The sequence below is a fragment of the Scatophagus argus genome, chromosome 15 (genome assembly GCF_020382885.2).
Source record: "Scatophagus argus isolate fScaArg1 chromosome 15, fScaArg1.pri, whole genome shotgun sequence".
NCBI classification, from domain to species: domain Eukaryota; kingdom Metazoa; phylum Chordata; class Actinopteri; family Scatophagidae; genus Scatophagus; species Scatophagus argus.
This window is the reverse complement of record NC_058507.1, coordinates 13,871,636-13,889,542: the sequence shown is the minus strand read 5'-3', so window position 1 is coordinate 13,889,542 and position 17,907 is coordinate 13,871,636. Positions and strand designations below refer to the sequence as shown.

Sequence of the window (17,907 nt, the reverse complement as noted above, 5' to 3'; positions counted from 1 at the left end):
AAAAAGCTGATAATTACAGCCTAAAATCACATATGGGTGTCTGTTTTGTTTAAGTACACAATATCACCGGAATACGTGCAAGAGGGTAGTGGATTCTCAATGTTAAAGGGGTAATAACTTTCTATTCCAGAGTGGACCGGTGCACCAGAGGCGGTCACTTGATAGTTAATCTGGTGCAACAGAAACTACCCCGCCCAGCGAGGCTTCTAAGGATAGTAAAACATGCGCCCTAGAGAATATTATTCGAACAGTTTCGGCCAATCACAGCGTAGAATGTAGAGAGCGCCGCTGTTTGAATGCTCTGCGGAAACAGACTGCCTTGCAACCGATTTGAGGAGCAACCATACCACAATGCAGTTAGCTAGCTGACGAAATAAATCGGCGGAATTCTTACAGTTCACCGTTTCAGAGGTAAACGGCAATTTTAAATCGTGTGTCGCCGAGAAACAATTCTGTTTTTTATTTTTTTTTCCGGACAAGGTTTGTTTAGGAGTTAACGTGACTTGCTAACCTAGCTGGCTAACGTTGGCTAGCTAACTGCATTGTAACTGAAGCCATTAGGCGCTCTGTACTGTAACTTTGGTCAAGTCGTTAACATCTTTTTGGAAGGGCGTGACTTTGCAGTTCTTACTGTTGAGGTTATAGTTGATAAATGTTTGTGGCGATCAAGAGTCGTGTGAGCAGTTAAGATCCACGAAAGGATGAGTTAAAAGAAGTCTGGAGAAAGTGATAAAGCCAGAACGCGTTTGGTCATCACGTAACTGATTCAACTGCAGATGTCAAGTTTGTTTTGGTCCTGGTATAAGAGAGTGAACGACTTATTGTGGAGTTAGCTTGGAAAGTATAAGAAAGGAGTGTAAAATGAAAGTCATGGAGAAGAATGTGATGCGTCTAGTGGCTGTGCAACATCTCCGCACAGCGTACGGGATAAAGACAAAGAACTGGAATAAAAACAAAGTCAGCTGTAAGACAACAACCAGCAGCTCGGTAAGTAAAGAAAACCATTGAGCAATGAAACTTCACTTGTAACTTTGAGCTTCATAATTTCTTATTATGGTAGACTACGAATCGACAAGTTCAGGGTATCTGTCTGCTTTCGACATACAATTGTTTGTCTATTGAATCAAATTAGCATATTGCTGAAAGCTTGGCCCCGCTGATGAAACCCATTTGTCTGCAGGCTGTTGTCACCCATGTCAGTCACTGCACACGCTTTGTTTCGCTGTGGTCGTGATTATTCGCACCATAAATTTCTTTACCAGCAACAGAAAGCCAAGTCTAACGAGACACAAAAGTGCAGTGTTTTCTCATAAATTTTTATGGCACATTGTTGTGATACCATCGGACATTTTGGCAATAGACATTGGCAATTTAGGTAGGACAATTTAACAATGCAGGCCATCCAATAATGAATTTAATATCAGTTAATATATCAGGTCCTGTTTTTATTTGTGTTCTTGTAATTAGCTCACAAGAGTCACAAGGTTTGTTGCTAGCGACCTTGTGACTTTTCAAATGAGCAGCGCACTTCTGCATTTGCAACGAATGCCACAAACTTTGGCTATGTGAAGAAATCCAGAGGTGAAATGAAGCAATTCTTCTACACACAAAAAAAAAACAATGGACAAAACACATCAATGAGGTTAGAAACCAACATTAAAGAGCTGTTATATCTTTCATCATTGTTCTCCAAAACCAGAGCAAGGTTTGGCAGCCAGCCATCAAACTGTCTTATGAAAAAAATAATAGAAACGTGTGTGGCAGTGAGATTCCTGCCTTGTCAAGGAGAACTATTACACACTGTAAATTTAATAAATATAGTTTTTTAAAAAATGAGCTTTTTTTCCTCATTGTTTAGCTTTCCTGTTAAATCTTCTAGATTTTAATGTCTTCTTGTTGATTGTTTAATTGTTCCTTCAGACAAAGGTTTTCGGGGTGTCCCTGGAGAGCTTGCCGTACTATAATATGGAATATGGCAGCGTGCCAAGGCAAGTGGTTCTGCTTATTTACTTGTACAGTTGGCATGTTATTTCTTGTTCAACCTTGTACATTTTGTGCTAATGACATTTCACTGCTTTTCTTAGCTTTCTGGTTGATGCATGTATGAAGCTACTGGCACATGTTGACACAGAGGGTCTGTTCAGAAAATCTGGCTCAGTTGTTCGTCTGAAGGCGCTCAGGGTGAGTGATGGCTGAAGTTGACCTTGTATTCACTGAGGGCCCTTGACCCCGAGAAACGTCTAACATGCCTGAGCTGTGTATTGTCTTTCCAGACTAAATTGGACGCGGGCGAGGAGTGCCTGTCCACTGCACTTCCCTGTGACGTGGCCGGTCTGGTGAAGCAGTTCTTCAGGGAGTTGCCAGAGCCTGTGTTGCCCGTAGAGCTGCAGGAGGCCTTCCTCAAGGCCCAGCAGCTCCCCACCGTGGAGGACAGAACCTCTGCCACCATGCTGCTCTCATGTGTGCTACCAGATAGAAACCTAACTACCCTGCGTCACTTTTTTGACTTCCTCTGCACCGTTTCTAAGAGGTGCCAGAACTATGTTTAGTGGGATTACTTTGTTCTTTTTCTTTTATTTACAAAGCACTGTATGTGCACTATTTACCATTGTGGATGGTTTTTATCTTTTGGCCTTTGTCAATTACAGGAGTGCGGAGAATAAGATGGATGGCAGTAATTTGTCTGTAATTTTGGCTCCCAACCTCCTTCACTTCGGAGACGGTACAGAGAAGATGAATGCGAACACTGAAAAACGCCTCAAGCTACAGGCAGCCATAGTGCACTGCTTCATAGACAATGCTCACAACTTTGGTATGACTTGAGGCATCACAACCTGCAGGTCATCTGTGTGTGTCTCCGCACTGTAGCTTTTTAGCTAATATCTTGCTGCGTTTGTCTGTCACAGGTGTATTACCACAGTTTCTTCAAGACAAAGTTCCAGCTATGATGGGCTGTGAGGCGGGGGTTCTGTCCCCTACTCATGATGAACTTGAAGAGCTGGACTTGAACACTGGGATGAAGAAGAGACACAGACGCAGCTTTGGGGGTAAGACTAAATCATGTGAGGTTCATTATTTTGTGAACGCTGCAGTATGCAAAGATTTACATCAAATCAGATTTATCCTGATTAATTCCAGCAAGACTGGTGCAACCACACTGGAAATACTCAGTGACATTACACAGACATATCCAAGTAAAATAGAGGTCTGAGTCCCTGTAACTGTAAATGAATCTGTAAGTTAGTGTAAGTTATTTTGAAATGGCTTTAGTTAGTAAATACTGTTTTATATGGTTCGATTTGTCTCGTATTTCAGATATGGTCAGTGGTGCTCTGAATAAGATTAAAACTAATAGAACACCTACAAATGCCACCCAGTCAGACAGTCTTGGTAGGTACTATGGTCAGATGAGATGCTGTTGCCTGTCATATAGCATGATGATACCGTTGTAATCCATTTGCTACATGAAACAGCAAACTTTCTGTCTTCTTGTGCGCTTCCAATGAAATTTATTCACACACGCTGTTATAATTAATAATGATGATGTGACATGTCTTCTTTCAAATGTTTTTATTGGCTTTTGTTTGCTTTGCCTGTCTGCCTGTCATTTGCATGGATTATCTCTGGCAATTTAATGCTAATTCTTCTCATCACCTTGGCTCAGAATCATCTTTGCAATGTTTTCAACAGCAAATCCTTCACATTCAAAGACATTAATTCTTGTGTGATTTCTGCCAGTCTTTTCCTCTGCAACTCCTGTGATTGCAACGCCATCCTCAAAGCGAAAGCTTCCTTTGGAATCTGGCCATTCTTTTGGATTCTCAAACAAGAAACGTAGATCTGTCAAAAAGAACCTTGGGATAGACTTACTTCCCAATACTTTGTTCAGCGGGACTTCCACTCCTGGATCAGGTATTGATGGTTGTTTAATGAAATGGGTAGCAGCTATTCAACTTCAAAATTTGTTGTTATGTTTACATGCTTTTCCCTTTCATATTTTCTAGCTTACAGTGCTTCGGGGGTGTTGGACTCTTCCCAGAATACCCTGTCTTCAGCAGGGAGGTCTAGAAGGCAATCAGCTACCTCTGTGAGGAGGAAGAGCCGACGGCTTAGCAGCAGACATGCTGTCAACAGGTACACATTTCTTTGTTTTCCAGTTGTCTTTCAAAATACACAATTATGCTGTTTGTCTGCTGCCACATACAAATTACACTCACAGTATGGTGCAGTAACTGATACTCACTGAATAAAACAAATTAAGACAAACTGAAGCCATTAAATGTATTGTGCCACACAGCCATGTGTTTCCCATGACAATACAGAGAGATGAGAGTTTGTAAGATATTAACCTGAGAGCTACATAGTTTTTCTGCTTATCTGATGTTTATAATTGTTTTAATAAATATCGTTTTCAGAGTTGAATCCGGAAGGGCTGGCTGCTTCTCTCCTAAAGTCTGCAAAAAGGAAGCACCGCGCAAATCTCTGCGCTTACGTTTTAGCCTGGGGAAGAGCAGCAAAGACGCTGTAAGTGTGGTTGCCCGACAGACTTCACATTCCAACTTATCTGGCTCACAGTTAACGGTGAAAAATGACACCAATCAAGTGCATGCAGGCATATGCTGCAGTTAACTGTATTCAAATCAAGTAAGGCATTTGCACATGAGGTGTTTCTGTTGGGGTTAACTGTTGCACACTAGCACTTTTTTATTGTGTGACATTCTACGTTTACTTTGAGTATCTAACACATTTAAACTAATGCATGCACGGTTTTAAACATCTGGATTGTTTTTTCAGTACCTTATGTTTGTAAGATTACTAAATAACTTTAGTTCATAGTTGTATGGTACAAAGCCATAGGATATTTCCTGTGCCCAGCTTTCGGTGATTTGCTCTGTTAAGCACTCAGGTGAAAGAATGTTATTATATAAATCAGATATATTGTAATGTGTTTTTGGGTACATTTTGGTGAGCTAATAAACATTTAGGGTACAAAACTCTCTAATGCTCTACAATTACATGTATATTCTGGATTTAATAAAGTTGTTGACCTACAAATGCAATATCTTGTTTCTTCTGAGTGATTTTTGTCATCCTCTGAAGAACTAACCACAACAATCATGGAATTAACATATTAATGTTACATTCTGGGTAACATCTATGGGGTCCTTTTTAACAAAATAACTAAGCTTAATCCTCTCTGAACTTCCTTTCATCTTTCATTTCTCATTCCATGCTGGTGATAAAGGGATCTGAGTCCATTGGCTGGCGACTTGCCACTCAGGAGAGCACCACCAGTTTTCGTTTCACCAAAGAGACAGAGTTCAGTCCATCAGTTCTGCCTAGAAAAGCTGAATCCAAGAGTGAGTACCAGCTGGAGAAATCAAATGAACTGTCTATTAATAAATGATAAATTTATTATAAACATGATGTGATCTTTTCAGCTGTAATGCCTGCTAATATCCCACTCTGTTTTACAGGCTCCAAGTACATCAGTAAGTCTGAGGACAGCTTGTTGACACCTCAATGTGACTCACGTTCCCACCGGACCTCATGGAGCGCAGAGACTCCTGTAGGAGCCCAGGCTTTCGGTGGAGGATCTTTCACAGACACCCCCATGAACATATGTCTCAAGGGCAGTTACACATCTGAGCCAGCCATTGCCATATCAAAGCCCCCAGCGGTGGCTGGCCTTCCTAAGAAGCTGTGTTGTGCCTCCAGTGCTGAGAGCCTGGAGAGTGAGAGCTCCATCATTGAGGCCCAGAGTCAAACCGGCCCCACCCTGCTGAAAATAAAGAAGGCCTTCACCGAGTCTGGCAGTGACCTCCAGGCTGTGATACAGGAACCCTGTAACTCTACTGGAACCAATGCAACCAAACTATCGGACAGCCTCCTCATTCCTCCACCAGAGACTCCTGCAGTCAAAGTCCTGTCTGTGGACACAGAGGCCTCCAGTTTCCCAGTTCAGCAGAGCCGTCTGGCTAATGATCAAAACATTACCTTTGGCCAGATTGAAATTGCTGCTTTATCGCCTTTGCATATTGACAGTGTAGTTTTTGAGTCTAGTGCATACTGTAGTCCAATAAAGGCAAGTAAAGGTCCCCTCTGTGCAGCTCCTATGGGTAGCCATAACAGCTCCACGGAAGAGAGTGAAAGAGAAGCAGAGCAGGTGAACTGCAGCAGGTTGATTGATGCTCTGGACATCCAGAGTCCTGCTTTCTTTAAACTGAGCGTCTCCTCCGGGCGGCAGTCCACCCCATACAAGCTGGACCTACAGCTCGATGATGAGCATGATACACCTTCTAAAACTGGTGCTGTAGACAGTGTGGTACACGAAAACAACAAATCTTCACCAGAGATTGGTTCCGAAGTCCAAAACCAACAACCCTTGTCACCACACAGCCTGGAGACTGAAAAGCGTCGGGTGATAGACCACATTCAACACTTCAACAAGCTCACTCTCCATTCTCCCAGAGCCTCCAGCACAGCACAAATCAGATCACCGCTCAAATTCCAGCGCACCCCTGTGCGTCAGGCTGTCCGCAGGATCAACTCTCTCCTGGGAGACAGCAGTAGACCGAGTAGAATAGCAAAGCTTGCTACCAACCAGAGCGTTCAAGTAGTGAAGGCGGTGAGTCTGGAGAGCGGCCTCTCTCCTCAGCCACAGCTTCAGCTTTACCAGGGAGCGGAACAAGTGGGTCTGGCCAGCAGTATTTGTCCCATGAAGAAACCACCTCCAGTCCCACCCAAAAAGCCAAGCACTTTGGCCCGTAAGCCAAAGGCCTGTGTTCTGGGCGATGTGACCAACAAGGTCCAACCAAAGACCAAAATGGACAGTTCTGTCCCTGATCCATCAGGAGCTCAGAAGCCCCTTGTGCAGCAAGTCGTAGAAAAGGACATGAACCATTACAGAGGTTCACCTAGAAACCCTCTCAACCAAGTAAGGCTGCTGTCTGCTACCAAGCCTGTAGATTTATAGTTCAGAAAGTTTGCCTTTTGTGTTCGCTTACTATGCAGGTCTCTGTCTGGTAGGGCAACACGACTTGAAACATTCCCTTTTATGCTACCCATAATTCCAGGGGTCTTAATTTATTTTTAAATGAGGTAGGTGCTGGTTGTGTTGTGTCAGGGCCTTAATGGGAGATGTTCATATGCCTTATGTCTGTTTTACTGTAGTAAAGCATGTTTAGAAGTCAAATATCGACACATCAGCCTGCAGTATTGAAGCTGGGTAGTGTTTTGACTGTAGAGCGCAGGCCAAATGAAATGTGATTGGTGGTATGACTGGAAATGTTTGGAACAAGTCTTATGCTTTTATTTATGCATTTTATATCTTATCCTTAGTTAGATGTTATTTTCTTTAAAAAAAAAAAGTTTACTTAAGTTGCAGTTTTTTTTTTAATTAAAAAATATTTTCTTATGGTTTCATCATGAACAGATAGAAGTAAAAATGCACCTTTTTGTTGGATTTTATGGAGAGAGAAAAAAAAGCCAAGCAGTATTGATCATCTGTCTGTCCCTCAAAGAACCAGTAAAATACTTTGCTATGTGAACCGCTTCAGACAAATAAAATCAAACGGCATGTATTGTATGTTTCTCTTCAGCTGAATTCTTCTGGTTTGGGTGCCACAAGGGGGAGTCATGTAACCACTGCTGAGACCACATCAGACTGACTTGTTCAGTGAAACATGTTGTAATGGGGCTCAGGAATTTATTCAAAAACCAGAAGCTGTGATGGCTGATTAGACTGACCTATTGCAGCCATTTCCAGATCAAAAGCATTTCTCGAAATAGATAATCTGCAAATTTCTTAATAAAAGAAACACTTCTCCGTCCCCTCAATGAAAGGCTGTATGGACGTGTCTCAGTACACCATCTTACAACTTGCGTTGCCATGAGAGAAGTGAATGGACTGTGTATTTTCTTAAAAAGAATCTGGAGAATAGTCAGTAGGGTGAAGGTGAAAATCATTCCTTGAGATTTATTGTCTGTAGCCCATTGGGAGCCTCACATGCTTTTCAAGTGCAGTACAATAGATTGGCCTTGGACAAAAAAAATAATGTTTTGTTAAAACCAGAGATGCTGGTTATCTCTGCAGTGATGGCAGACCAGTGTGTCTTTCTGTTTTTTATTCTCTGCCAGGCGCTGTGTTATGATGCATAAATATTACAGATTGGATGACATGTCTTCAGTAGACTAGTTCAGACTGTGAGAGAAGATGGTTAGGCCATCAAATGTTCACATTTCTGAACGCTAAATTACATCAGAATGTAACACATAGACAGGAAATCCTCTACCTGGTTAGTGATGTTATAAAGATGTGTACATGATGAATGTTTGTCCGAACTGATTCTAAATCAGTAACAGTGATTGAGTTGTATTTTCCAGACTATCATCAGGGCTGGAATTGAAGTCTCAGTTTGACTAAATTTCTAACTGGTGCTTTTTTATATAGCATCTCTTAACTAATTCACCAATGTTTTACACATCAGTTATAAGCCATTAATGTTGAAATCCGTTCAGCAAGATCATTCTTTCACGCTTATTTAGTTCATCAAATAGACTCTCTAATGGGCCATTAACCTTCTGGAAAAACCTGCAGTGTACCTGCAACTAAATCAGTCAATCAACAGCTTACTAAAATGTATAAATCTGGACTTGACGTTTATTGAAAGTGCAAGCAGCACATTTATAACCGCACCAGACCAAACCTGAAGGATGTAACATCAACCAGGGAAACTGCACAACCTGGCAACCCGAAAGTTCTTCTCAATAATGGCTCGAGCTGGTTTAGGAAGCATGAGGGAATTATTTAATAACCAAAAAACTCCATTCGTTATCATTTATAAACCCTTTTAAAAAGATGCCTTACTCGAAAGTAGTGCAGTAGTATTTTTGCTTTGATTCATTTAAAGACCGTAAACTGAGATACTCATTTTCACAATGACCTAATCTGGACATGCGTAAATAAACGGAGACTGTGGACACGTATTATAAATAACAAAAAACCATGGCTATAGAGGGAGCAATAAATAGTAAAATATACCATACCCCGGTGTGTATTACTGAAATTTCCAATCTTTTATTTACTATACAAAAGGCCATTGTTGTCGCTGTGCTGAGGGTTCACAGGTGTGCTGTGATGCGTGTGGCAGCTTTTCTCATCGAGTTAATTCTTAAATTAAATGTTCATATTTTGCGGGAGGTCCGTGAACGCCGCCTCTCAGTTTTCACATTCGGACAAATCACACAGATTTACCCGCGTGCTCCCTTGGATTAAAAATATCAGCTGCTTTACTTTTTCCATGTGCGCACAAACCTCAGGCCTGTTCGCTCTCAGCTCTTCTCGCCCCCCTCCTCCTCTCTGCCTGCCCTCGCTGTTCCTCGGTTGTCTGTTTTCTTGAAGTGGGTTCAGGGAAGTGTTGAGGGGGCGGACAGTTTTGATTTTCTCTACATTGTGCTTAGCCAATAATGTAGAGGGAACTGTTGTGCACATCTCAGCTGGCAGACATTTAAAAGGGAGACAGTCCGGCGCTGGAGCAATTTGTATTAAACCCCCCTGGCCCCTGTCTATGGAGCGGTTAGTCTCCCACCCATCCACAGTCCCACCATCGTACAGTCGACAGCAGTAGGTGCCTATCACCTCGGGAGGTACCGCAGAGGACTGACAGGATCAGATTATCGCACTTGTGACAGCGGAGGCTCGCACAGGTGAGTGGATTTGGACTGTTTCTCACCATAACATCCGCGCCCATCGTCTTAAGCCACTTACGCTTGAACTTTCATCTGTTTATGGCTTATGGAAATCACAAAACTGCACGCCTTCCACGCACTGGTGTGCACGTGTGACTGCGTAGATGGTTTATTAAACTTCCAAGAAAATTATCATGCACAATTGTTAAATACATTCTTTAAAAGCCCAATAAATAATGTCAGAGACATGTTTCTCTCGCTCAGGTATTTAGATTGAGGTTGTATAGTTTTTACACTAAAGTCTCATTTTGCATGCGTTTTTAAAAGCAGGCTTTATCTGTGCGTTTTTACGCAGCGTAAAAGCTTTGACAGCTGTGCGTAACCCGTTCGGCGTTGAAACGGTGTTAGAAGATGAATTATTTTCTTTTTCTCCCAAAGGATGGCCAACTCGACGCGTATCTTCTGCAGCATGGTTTTCATCATCGGGTTGCTATCCTCTCCCGTGGATTCCAAAAGAAACCGAGGTTCACAAGGCGCCATTCCTCATCCTGACAAAAACAACCCAAACCAATCAGAACAGCAACCGCAGCCTCCGCATGCGGGCTCCGGCTCCAGGCAGAGGCAGAGCGCATCCTCACCGGCCGACGAGGTGCTGGAATCCAGCCAGGAAGCTCTACATGTGACGGAGCGCCAGTATTTGAAACGGGACTGGTGCAAGACGCAGCCCCTCAAGCAGACCATCCATGAGGAGGGCTGCGTCAGTCGCACCATCATCAACCGCTTTTGTTACGGACAGTGCAATTCCTTCTACATCCCCAGGCACATCCGCAGGGAGGAGGGTGCCTTCCAGTCCTGTTCGTTTTGCAAGCCGAAACGTTTCACCACCATGACTTTTACTTTGAACTGTCCGGACCAGCAGCCACCCACCAAGAAGAAGCGCATCCAGCGCGTCAAACAGTGCCGCTGCATATCCATAGACTTGGACTAAAGACGCACAGCATATTTCTGTTCTATGTGTTTCCCATATTCTTAATCTACGCGGTCAGGATTGTTGGTAGCAAAAGAAGAAAGGCTGTCACACAGCCGAGAACACGTGTCTGTCTTCATTTAGTGGGAAGCATCCGTAAAGGCTCCCCACATGTAGGCTACAACGATTGTTCTCTCGCGCAGCGTGTGATCAAATATGGACATGCAACAGACGTTTAACTGCATTGAACATTTTACTCCTCACAAACTTTGCCACGTTTGAAAACAAGCATCACTGCACGAGAACGCTGACTTGGAATGGGCACGTTTTACGCACGGCTTCCTCACCCCAAGAGGACTGCATAACCCTGGTTTATTTAGTCACCCTCAAAACGCTTTTTTGTGACAGGAAAATATTCCTGCTCTATTTTGTATTTTTGTGTGCATATGTCTTTGTTTAACTGGATGTTTCCACTGTGTGGAATTTGATGGATGAGTGACGATATTTGTAAATGGAAAATGTGATTTTATTTCGGTATTCAGTACATGAATTTTTCAAGGTTAACTGATGTCTGTGAATTCCATCATTAAACGATTTTTAAGTTGAGTGCCTACTCGGTTGTAGAGACAGCAGGCCTCCTTGTTAAAAACGGACAATGTACAGTGGTGGTTTCTACAGTATCGAGATTAAATCGTCCTAACGTGTAAAGCCATCTTTGATGTGTAAGCGATTGGTTTATCCTTTCATTAAATTATCCATGAAAACATCAAATAAAAGGATGTTGGAGTGATGTATATATCATCTGTCTCCTCACACGTGATGTAGAGGTAGACGGTGTTTTGAACAAAATGTTAAATCATGCCCTCATCACCTGCTGCTCTCGTGCGCAGAGCCACAGGCTTGCGTGGACATCCGCTCAGATCTTGAGATTTCATCGTTAAGGTAGTCAGTTTATGAGTGAAGAAGCGATCACCTCCTCCAATTATCAAAGGGGTGATGCCATTTAACCTCATCATGTATATATAGGTTGAGGGAGTGCAAATTGTTTAGATAGAAAACGGAATGAGCTGCCACAGGTGTGAATCTACAGCCAAAAATTCAAACTTTTTTTTTTTTTTAATCAGAGTCAGTCGGCGATTTATTGAGTCTTGTTCGACGAACATTAATGCATCGTTTGGATTCAGGTTTATAAATCCCAGTAAGTAAAGAGAACAGGTCCTAAACCAGGTCTTAAGTCTCCACTGTATTGGATTTTTAGTGAAACCACAAACAGAGAAACGCGGATCTCACGCCTAAAACTTCCAACACATGAAAAATTCCTGTTGTCACTGATAATCACTTTATTTTAGGGGTCTTCCAGGAACAAGTTTAAATGTCTTGACTTCACTTTGAGTCATAGTTGAACAGGCTAGCTGAATTATGAATCATCAAATCCTCTTTGATGAGTTGTTTTTTTTTTTTTTTGCATAAATATCACATTTTCTCGGTGCACTGCGGGGCTTCCATAAGCCGGCCTAATGGAAGTGTTGACAGATTTAAAAAAATCAGTGATATAGTTCCAGCTTGTTCGGCATCCAGTAGTTTATTCTTGAAATTTAAAACAATTCCATAAAATTACAGAGCACCTACATGAGAGCTAGAGAAGGTTACATGAACTGACATACATACATACAGTAGAGGCTACAGCAGTTCCTTGGTCAGTATCAGCTCATTGGTTTTTCAAACCCTCTGAAGTAAAACATAGCAGTTTAAAATTATGAAATATCCTGATTTTTATACAAAATAAATGGCACATGTGAAAGACTTTAGAGGGTATAAAAGCAATTCAAGGTAATGGAAGTCTGTCTGAGGTATGGCAAAGCACATGGCTTCAGGAGATATGCTCAAATATTCTCTCTCTACCCAAAACAGAATCCTCGGCATAACAGAAACGGCAGCTGTCTATGAAAATTACTCCATTTCCTGTAAATCAGCGGGCACAACATGTAAGCAATATCAGTGTGAAAATATATCTTTCATCAGACTGACCTATTAGGCAGCTTCTCAGTCAATTACAACAAAAATATAGCCTCAAAGGGAACAAAGCTGATGTTTTTTTTTTTTTTGGCATAAAGTTAGTCTTTCCTTACATAAATAGACTTCTTGAATGTTACAGAGTGTGGTTACATTTACACTACCTAAATTAAAACACTGAGCTTAATATATTTTCTTAACAAATTAAAAAAAAAAATTAGTAGAATTTCCCCTTGAAGCAATACAATTAATAAATCTTATTAACAAGAAAACAATACCCTTGCATAGGAAAAGAGGTGCAAAAAAGTGCAAGACATCTGAACAAAATGCACGCTACGCTGTTAGCGTAACAGGGGAGTGCGGCTTATCAGCTCATTGCTAGCTACGACATACAGCTACAGCAAGTGGTAAAGTGCTTAAAAGTGTTCTGGACACAATATGATGCACAGCACTCAATAAAGGATTAAAAAGTTTTAATAATATATATTTAATATATCTTGGGCTTAGACATTTGATGTTTTTAAAGGAACGGTTCACCCTAAAATCAAAAATACAGACTTTTTCTCTTGCCTGTTGTGTTACGGATGAGCTTCTATGACAGCTAAATTGAGAAAGATGTCATTAGTGTCTACATACCACCCTGTGACGAGCACGAGCCTTTCATCCATGAGTAAATGCACGTTTGTTTCTGTGTGGTGATACAGCGTGTATAAAGAAAACAGTACCTACATAAAACTGCTCACGACAAGTTGTCTAGATTATATTGAGTAACTGGGTCATGGTTTCTGGAAAGAGACATTGCTATTGAGTGTTCAAATTGTTATTATTTTTTTTGGTTCCTTGACCAACCACAAGCTGAGTACTATCTAGTTGACATTGTTTTCAAAAGAAGGCAGGCATTTCTGCAGCCAATATTGGCAAAACCAGAACACCAGAACAATCCAGATGGATAAACAGCACGGCAGGTGAGAGGAAAAATTTGCATTTTTGATTTTAACTGTTCCTTTAAGTATGTGTATGTATGTATGTATGTATGTATGTATGTATGTGTGTGTGTGTGTGTGTGTGTGTGTGTGTGTGTGTGAGGGGTCAGGTTCTGCTCTTCTCTGGCCGTCACCCATAAGAAGTCAGTCTGTTGCAGTGCTACACAATACAGTGGGAAACCTCCTCCACATACTGATTTGTACACACACACATTTATACACAACATGTCCTCATCTACACTCGAAGTCTCGTCATTTAACGCACAATCCCTGCCGATTCTACAACACGACATATTTACAAGACTCTTAATGAGTCATAATGAATGAAAAGCTACTCGCTACAGCAAAAGAACACTGAAACAGCTTTTTTTTTTTTTTTTTAACAGCTTCCAGAGAAAAAGGTCTGTTTCATCAACGGGGATTTTGCTCTGCAGGCAGCCGTATCTGCTCATATAACAATAAGTAGAAGCATCATCCATCTTCTGTCCGATGTAACATCTACAGTTCAGACAGAAATGGTTTCTCAGCTCGGTCGATTTGTCAGCTGGCACTGTTGTGAAACCCACTGACCCCATGAGACCTTTCACAAGCTGGGCACTCAGAGGTCACGCCGCGCTGGAGGAATGAGATCAACCTTTGGCCTTTAAGACTCTCATCACTTCGACTGTGTCAGCCATGAATCCTCGCTGCAGGCCCAGCTTCTTATCTGTTCAGCTGACAGAAAAAAGCTCAACGTGAAGGAAGTGGAAAGTAGGGGTGGGGATGGGCAGGGGGATGCCCACTGTTGTTAGTAGGGCAGAGAAACGGCAGTGGGACCAGTATGAGTCCAGTGAGGTTTTATTGTGAGTCCACACAGGGCACAGAGGGAGGTTTGCTGTTGTTGAGGCAGGTGGCGAATGCAGGAGAGAGGAGGCCTGCACACTTTCTGATCTTCTGCAACTTTCTTACCAACCCTACTGTATCTCTTCCTCTGCTGTGTCATTTTGCTCAGTTGGAGGACACGCTGGCTTCTTTCTGCCGCAGCCTCTCTTTCTGTTGGCAAGAACCACAAAAAGATTCAGTGTATTGATTTCAGCACAGACACAAGAAAGAGCAGCTTTCCAGAAATTCCATTTCTCTGCTGTATGTAAATCGTTCTTACCAGACTGTTGGCATTGATCTTCTTGGTTTCAACTCTTTTCTCCGCTGTGATCTTCTTGATGTTTTCTTGAGCTTCCTTCAACCTACGAAAGAACATAAAAACCACACTGACTTGATATTTGCAGATCCTTTAAAACTACTCTAAAAAGCTAAAAGCTTTGATGAAAATTGTAAAAACAGTATTTGTGAAAACAATGTAAATTCAGAAGGCAGTCAGAAGTCTCTCATCACTATGACCTTGTGAAGTTGTTTGTTAGAGCAAAAAAACATTTAAGTATCTCCCTGGGGCACCCTGTGTCATGGAGCCATGCAGAGTCTTACACGCGTGTGCACACACACACACACACACACACACACACACACACACACACAGATCCTCTCAGGAGTTTGTGGTCAGTGAAAGCCCTTTAAGTGAGAAGCAGTAGAGAATGACAGTGGGTTGATGAGATAATGAGGCAGCCTTTAAAAAACACTTGGCTTTTATGAGTTCGCAGACAGTATTTAAAATAAAGTTAATTGTACATAAGCACAATCAGCTGTGAGTAATGTGAGGCAAGATTACCTAGTAAACAATCAAGAGAGAGCACATGGATGCAAGACAGGGCTGTGAAATCTTTAACCCCTCCATGTCACCGAGAGAAAAGGCGGCTCAGCTCAGTGAGTGAGTTGAGTTAAAGTGTGCAGGACACCAAGCTCAGATTCATGATGTGACATCTTCTGCAGTCCCGCTGTCGTCTCCACACGTGCAGCACTCCTGTCCTTTGGGCTGCATGTCCAGCGTCATTACAGTGTTTATCAGTTCTCCCATAACACGCTGCCTTTAACAGCCACAGGCCCCGTCCACTCGCTAGTAAAGGCAGGCGGCCGCCAGGAGGGTCTGCTGTCCCCTCAGTGGAATGCCCCCCCACCATGCCGCCTCAGGTCAGGGGAAACATCATAAATTCAGGACCCAGTCCTTCAGATGGAGGGCCGAGGCCTCAGATACTCCAGTTTGCCTCCTCTTTGATGGCCTGCCTCTCTGCTTTAGTTCTAACACAGCAATTGCACATCACTCTTGTTCAGTTAATTTGAGGCAATGTCTAGATGGATCAATCTCTAAAAATACTGGACCCTACATTTCCTATAATTCAACAGAATCTTTGGACTCTTTCTGATACATCCACATTCCAAATTCTTTTAAAAAAAGAGCCCAGAGAGAGACTTTAGAAAGCTGCCATCAGAGTCACAGAGGACATTACAAAGGTCTTTTTTTTTTTACTACTCCAGATGAGTCTTCATGCGTCTTTGGGAGAGAAATTAAGAAATGCAGCAACTCAACCAGAGTCCAACTCACCTCTCTTTGGAGATGATCTTGCTTTGTCGTATCCAGGCATTCTTGAAGTCACTGCAAAACTCGTACCAAAGCATAAAAACACAACTCGGGACCACTTCTTTCTCCCCAGACTTTGGCTTCACCCCAAAGTAGTTCACAGTGTCCTGGAAACTAGAGAGGAAAACAGAACAGAGGCACTAATAATGCTGTCTTATCACACATAATAACACTGCGTTTTAGTGATCAACTGTAGATTTACATGTCGAAGTTATACAAACAGCAAGAGTCAGTACAAGAAACATTGACAAAAGGAGGGTAGATTACTGCTGCTGCGAAACAGTGAGTCAGGACCAGGCATTTTGAGTGGGAAGATGAGGCAGGAGGAAGAGGCAGAAGATGAAAAAAGAAAGCGATGGGAGACAAATTAGAGATACTCATCAGCAGAACAGTCAGGACCAAAATTATCACTAAACCTTGAAGTCACATATCTAATTCATGCAGCACACTGCCTGAGTCGGTATATGATCACTCTGCATCACCTGCGTCTTGAACTCACAATCATCTCACATCATTATCATGTTGTGCTACCCAAAGAGATTCGGGGCGACTTCACACTAAGACTTGCAAATACAGATTTCAGCCTACTGTCAAAAAACTTTCTCATCAAGACAAAATTCTGAGAATAGTGTACTTCATCTCGATAAAATGTCAGCTCCAGAAGAGAAAATGCTATTTTTCCACCAACTGCCAATAGTTTACTTGAAGATGGGATTCAAAATACTGTCAAAAATTCTGTTTTTGGGATGTAATTTCAAAATTTACCACACTACATCTACCATGTAGAGACAGAGTGAGAGGTGAGAAACTGGAAGCTGGAAGGAAAGTGTCCACCCTGCTGGGCCACGGGGGAGAGCCAGTAGCAGCGGCTCCATTATCACATTGACCTCCACAGCCTGCAGGGGAAAGACTGCCAGAAGAGAAGGAGACAGCCAAGACCCGACTGCTGCTCCTCCACACACAGCAAAATACGCACACACACACAAACACAGTATTGTGAAACTCCTACAGCCTAAGGAAGATATCTAGATGGACAGATAGTTTATTTGTCCCCATGGAGAAATCGGGACATATCTATCAAAAAACATATCTGTTAGCTGACAACTTAAGATGTAAATATATGATATGATATATGCACATGTGTCAGACACTTTGACAGGTGCGCACACATGAAAAATATGGGGACACATCAAATCTGTGTGAATAAACAGATTGTGGATTTAGACTGTGACACTGTTGTAGGCCAGCTCCTCATCCTAATTCAATTGTAACCAAATCTGAACTCTTTGCAAGACTCTCAGCAGCACACACAAGGCATGAGAAGCAGCCTGCTGCTTCAGATTCTCTCCCTAACCCAAACATGAAAGACATTTTCTAGCCCTGCCTGTCAAGGAGTTGATAAAAGGGGCTATGATTCAAGGGATGCTCCCTGTCCCATTGACGTCCAAGCTAGGCTCTGACCTCCAGATGCTAGGTGGCTTTTTGCGACGCTAATCTAAGACATGTTCATGCAGAGTGAACTGGTACAATATGCTGCCCAGACGGCCTGCTAAAATCTGGGGAAATAAGGGAGGCTTCGGCTTGAGCCTGCTTCCCATTTCCCAGTGCGTCATTTTGCTGGGATGCTCAAAAAAGGATCCTGTATGCTACAAAAGAAAAATCGAGGCTCTGGGATGTTTAGATTGACCAAACAGACCTTCCGTCTCAGGTAGCTTTGCTGCAGTCAGCCTGATCTGGCGTGATGA

General features: G+C 42.3%; 3 protein-coding genes across 9 annotated transcripts in view; 2 read left to right on the top strand and 1 right to left on the bottom strand.

Moving 5' to 3' along the window:
• Window positions 1-284: 284 nt before the first annotated feature.
• arhgap11a (Rho GTPase activating protein 11A) lies at window positions 285-7,583 on the top strand. 2 transcript variants are annotated; one of them, XM_046413371.1, is made up of 12 exons: window positions 285-987; window positions 1,921-1,988; window positions 2,085-2,181; window positions 2,274-2,530; window positions 2,649-2,812; window positions 2,907-3,047; window positions 3,316-3,390; window positions 3,739-3,912; window positions 4,005-4,134; window positions 4,416-4,524; window positions 5,246-5,360; window positions 5,478-7,583. In XM_046413371.1, exons 1-12 carry the CDS (start codon window positions 862-864, stop codon window positions 6,974-6,976), a joined length of 2,955 nt encoding a protein of 984 aa, XP_046269327.1. In that variant the 5' UTR covers window positions 285-861; the 3' UTR covers window positions 6,977-7,583. The 2 variants fall into 2 exon arrangements, with proteins under 2 accessions (XP_046269327.1, XP_046269329.1); XM_046413373.1 differs by lacking the exon at window positions 3,316-3,390 and having other exon boundaries at window positions 286-987.
• A 1,438-nt stretch (window positions 7,584-9,021) lies between these two features.
• On the top strand, window positions 9,022-11,428 carry grem1b (gremlin 1b). The gene is made up of 2 exons (XM_046413975.1): window positions 9,022-9,708; window positions 10,129-11,428. The coding sequence occupies exon 2, from the start codon at window positions 10,130-10,132 to the stop codon at window positions 10,676-10,678; it is 549 nt and encodes a 182-aa protein (XP_046269931.1). The 5' UTR covers window positions 9,022-9,708; window position 10,129; the 3' UTR covers window positions 10,679-11,428.
• Window positions 11,429-12,220: 792 nt separating this feature from the next.
• The window catches only part of LOC124071702 (formin-1-like), a 53,429-nt gene continuing 47,742 nt past the window's right edge, over window positions 12,221-17,907 (bottom strand). For all 6 annotated transcript variants that reach the window (XM_046412481.1, XM_046412477.1, XM_046412482.1 and 3 more), the window contains 3 exons: window positions 16,127-16,276; window positions 14,795-14,876; window positions 12,221-14,685 (listed from right to left, as the gene is read on the bottom strand). In XM_046412481.1, the coding sequence (XP_046268437.1) occupies window positions 14,641-14,685; window positions 14,795-14,876; window positions 16,127-16,276 (277 nt within the window). In that variant the 3' untranslated portion in view covers window positions 12,221-14,640. The remainder of the gene's footprint in view (window positions 14,686-14,794; window positions 14,877-16,126; window positions 16,277-17,907) is intronic.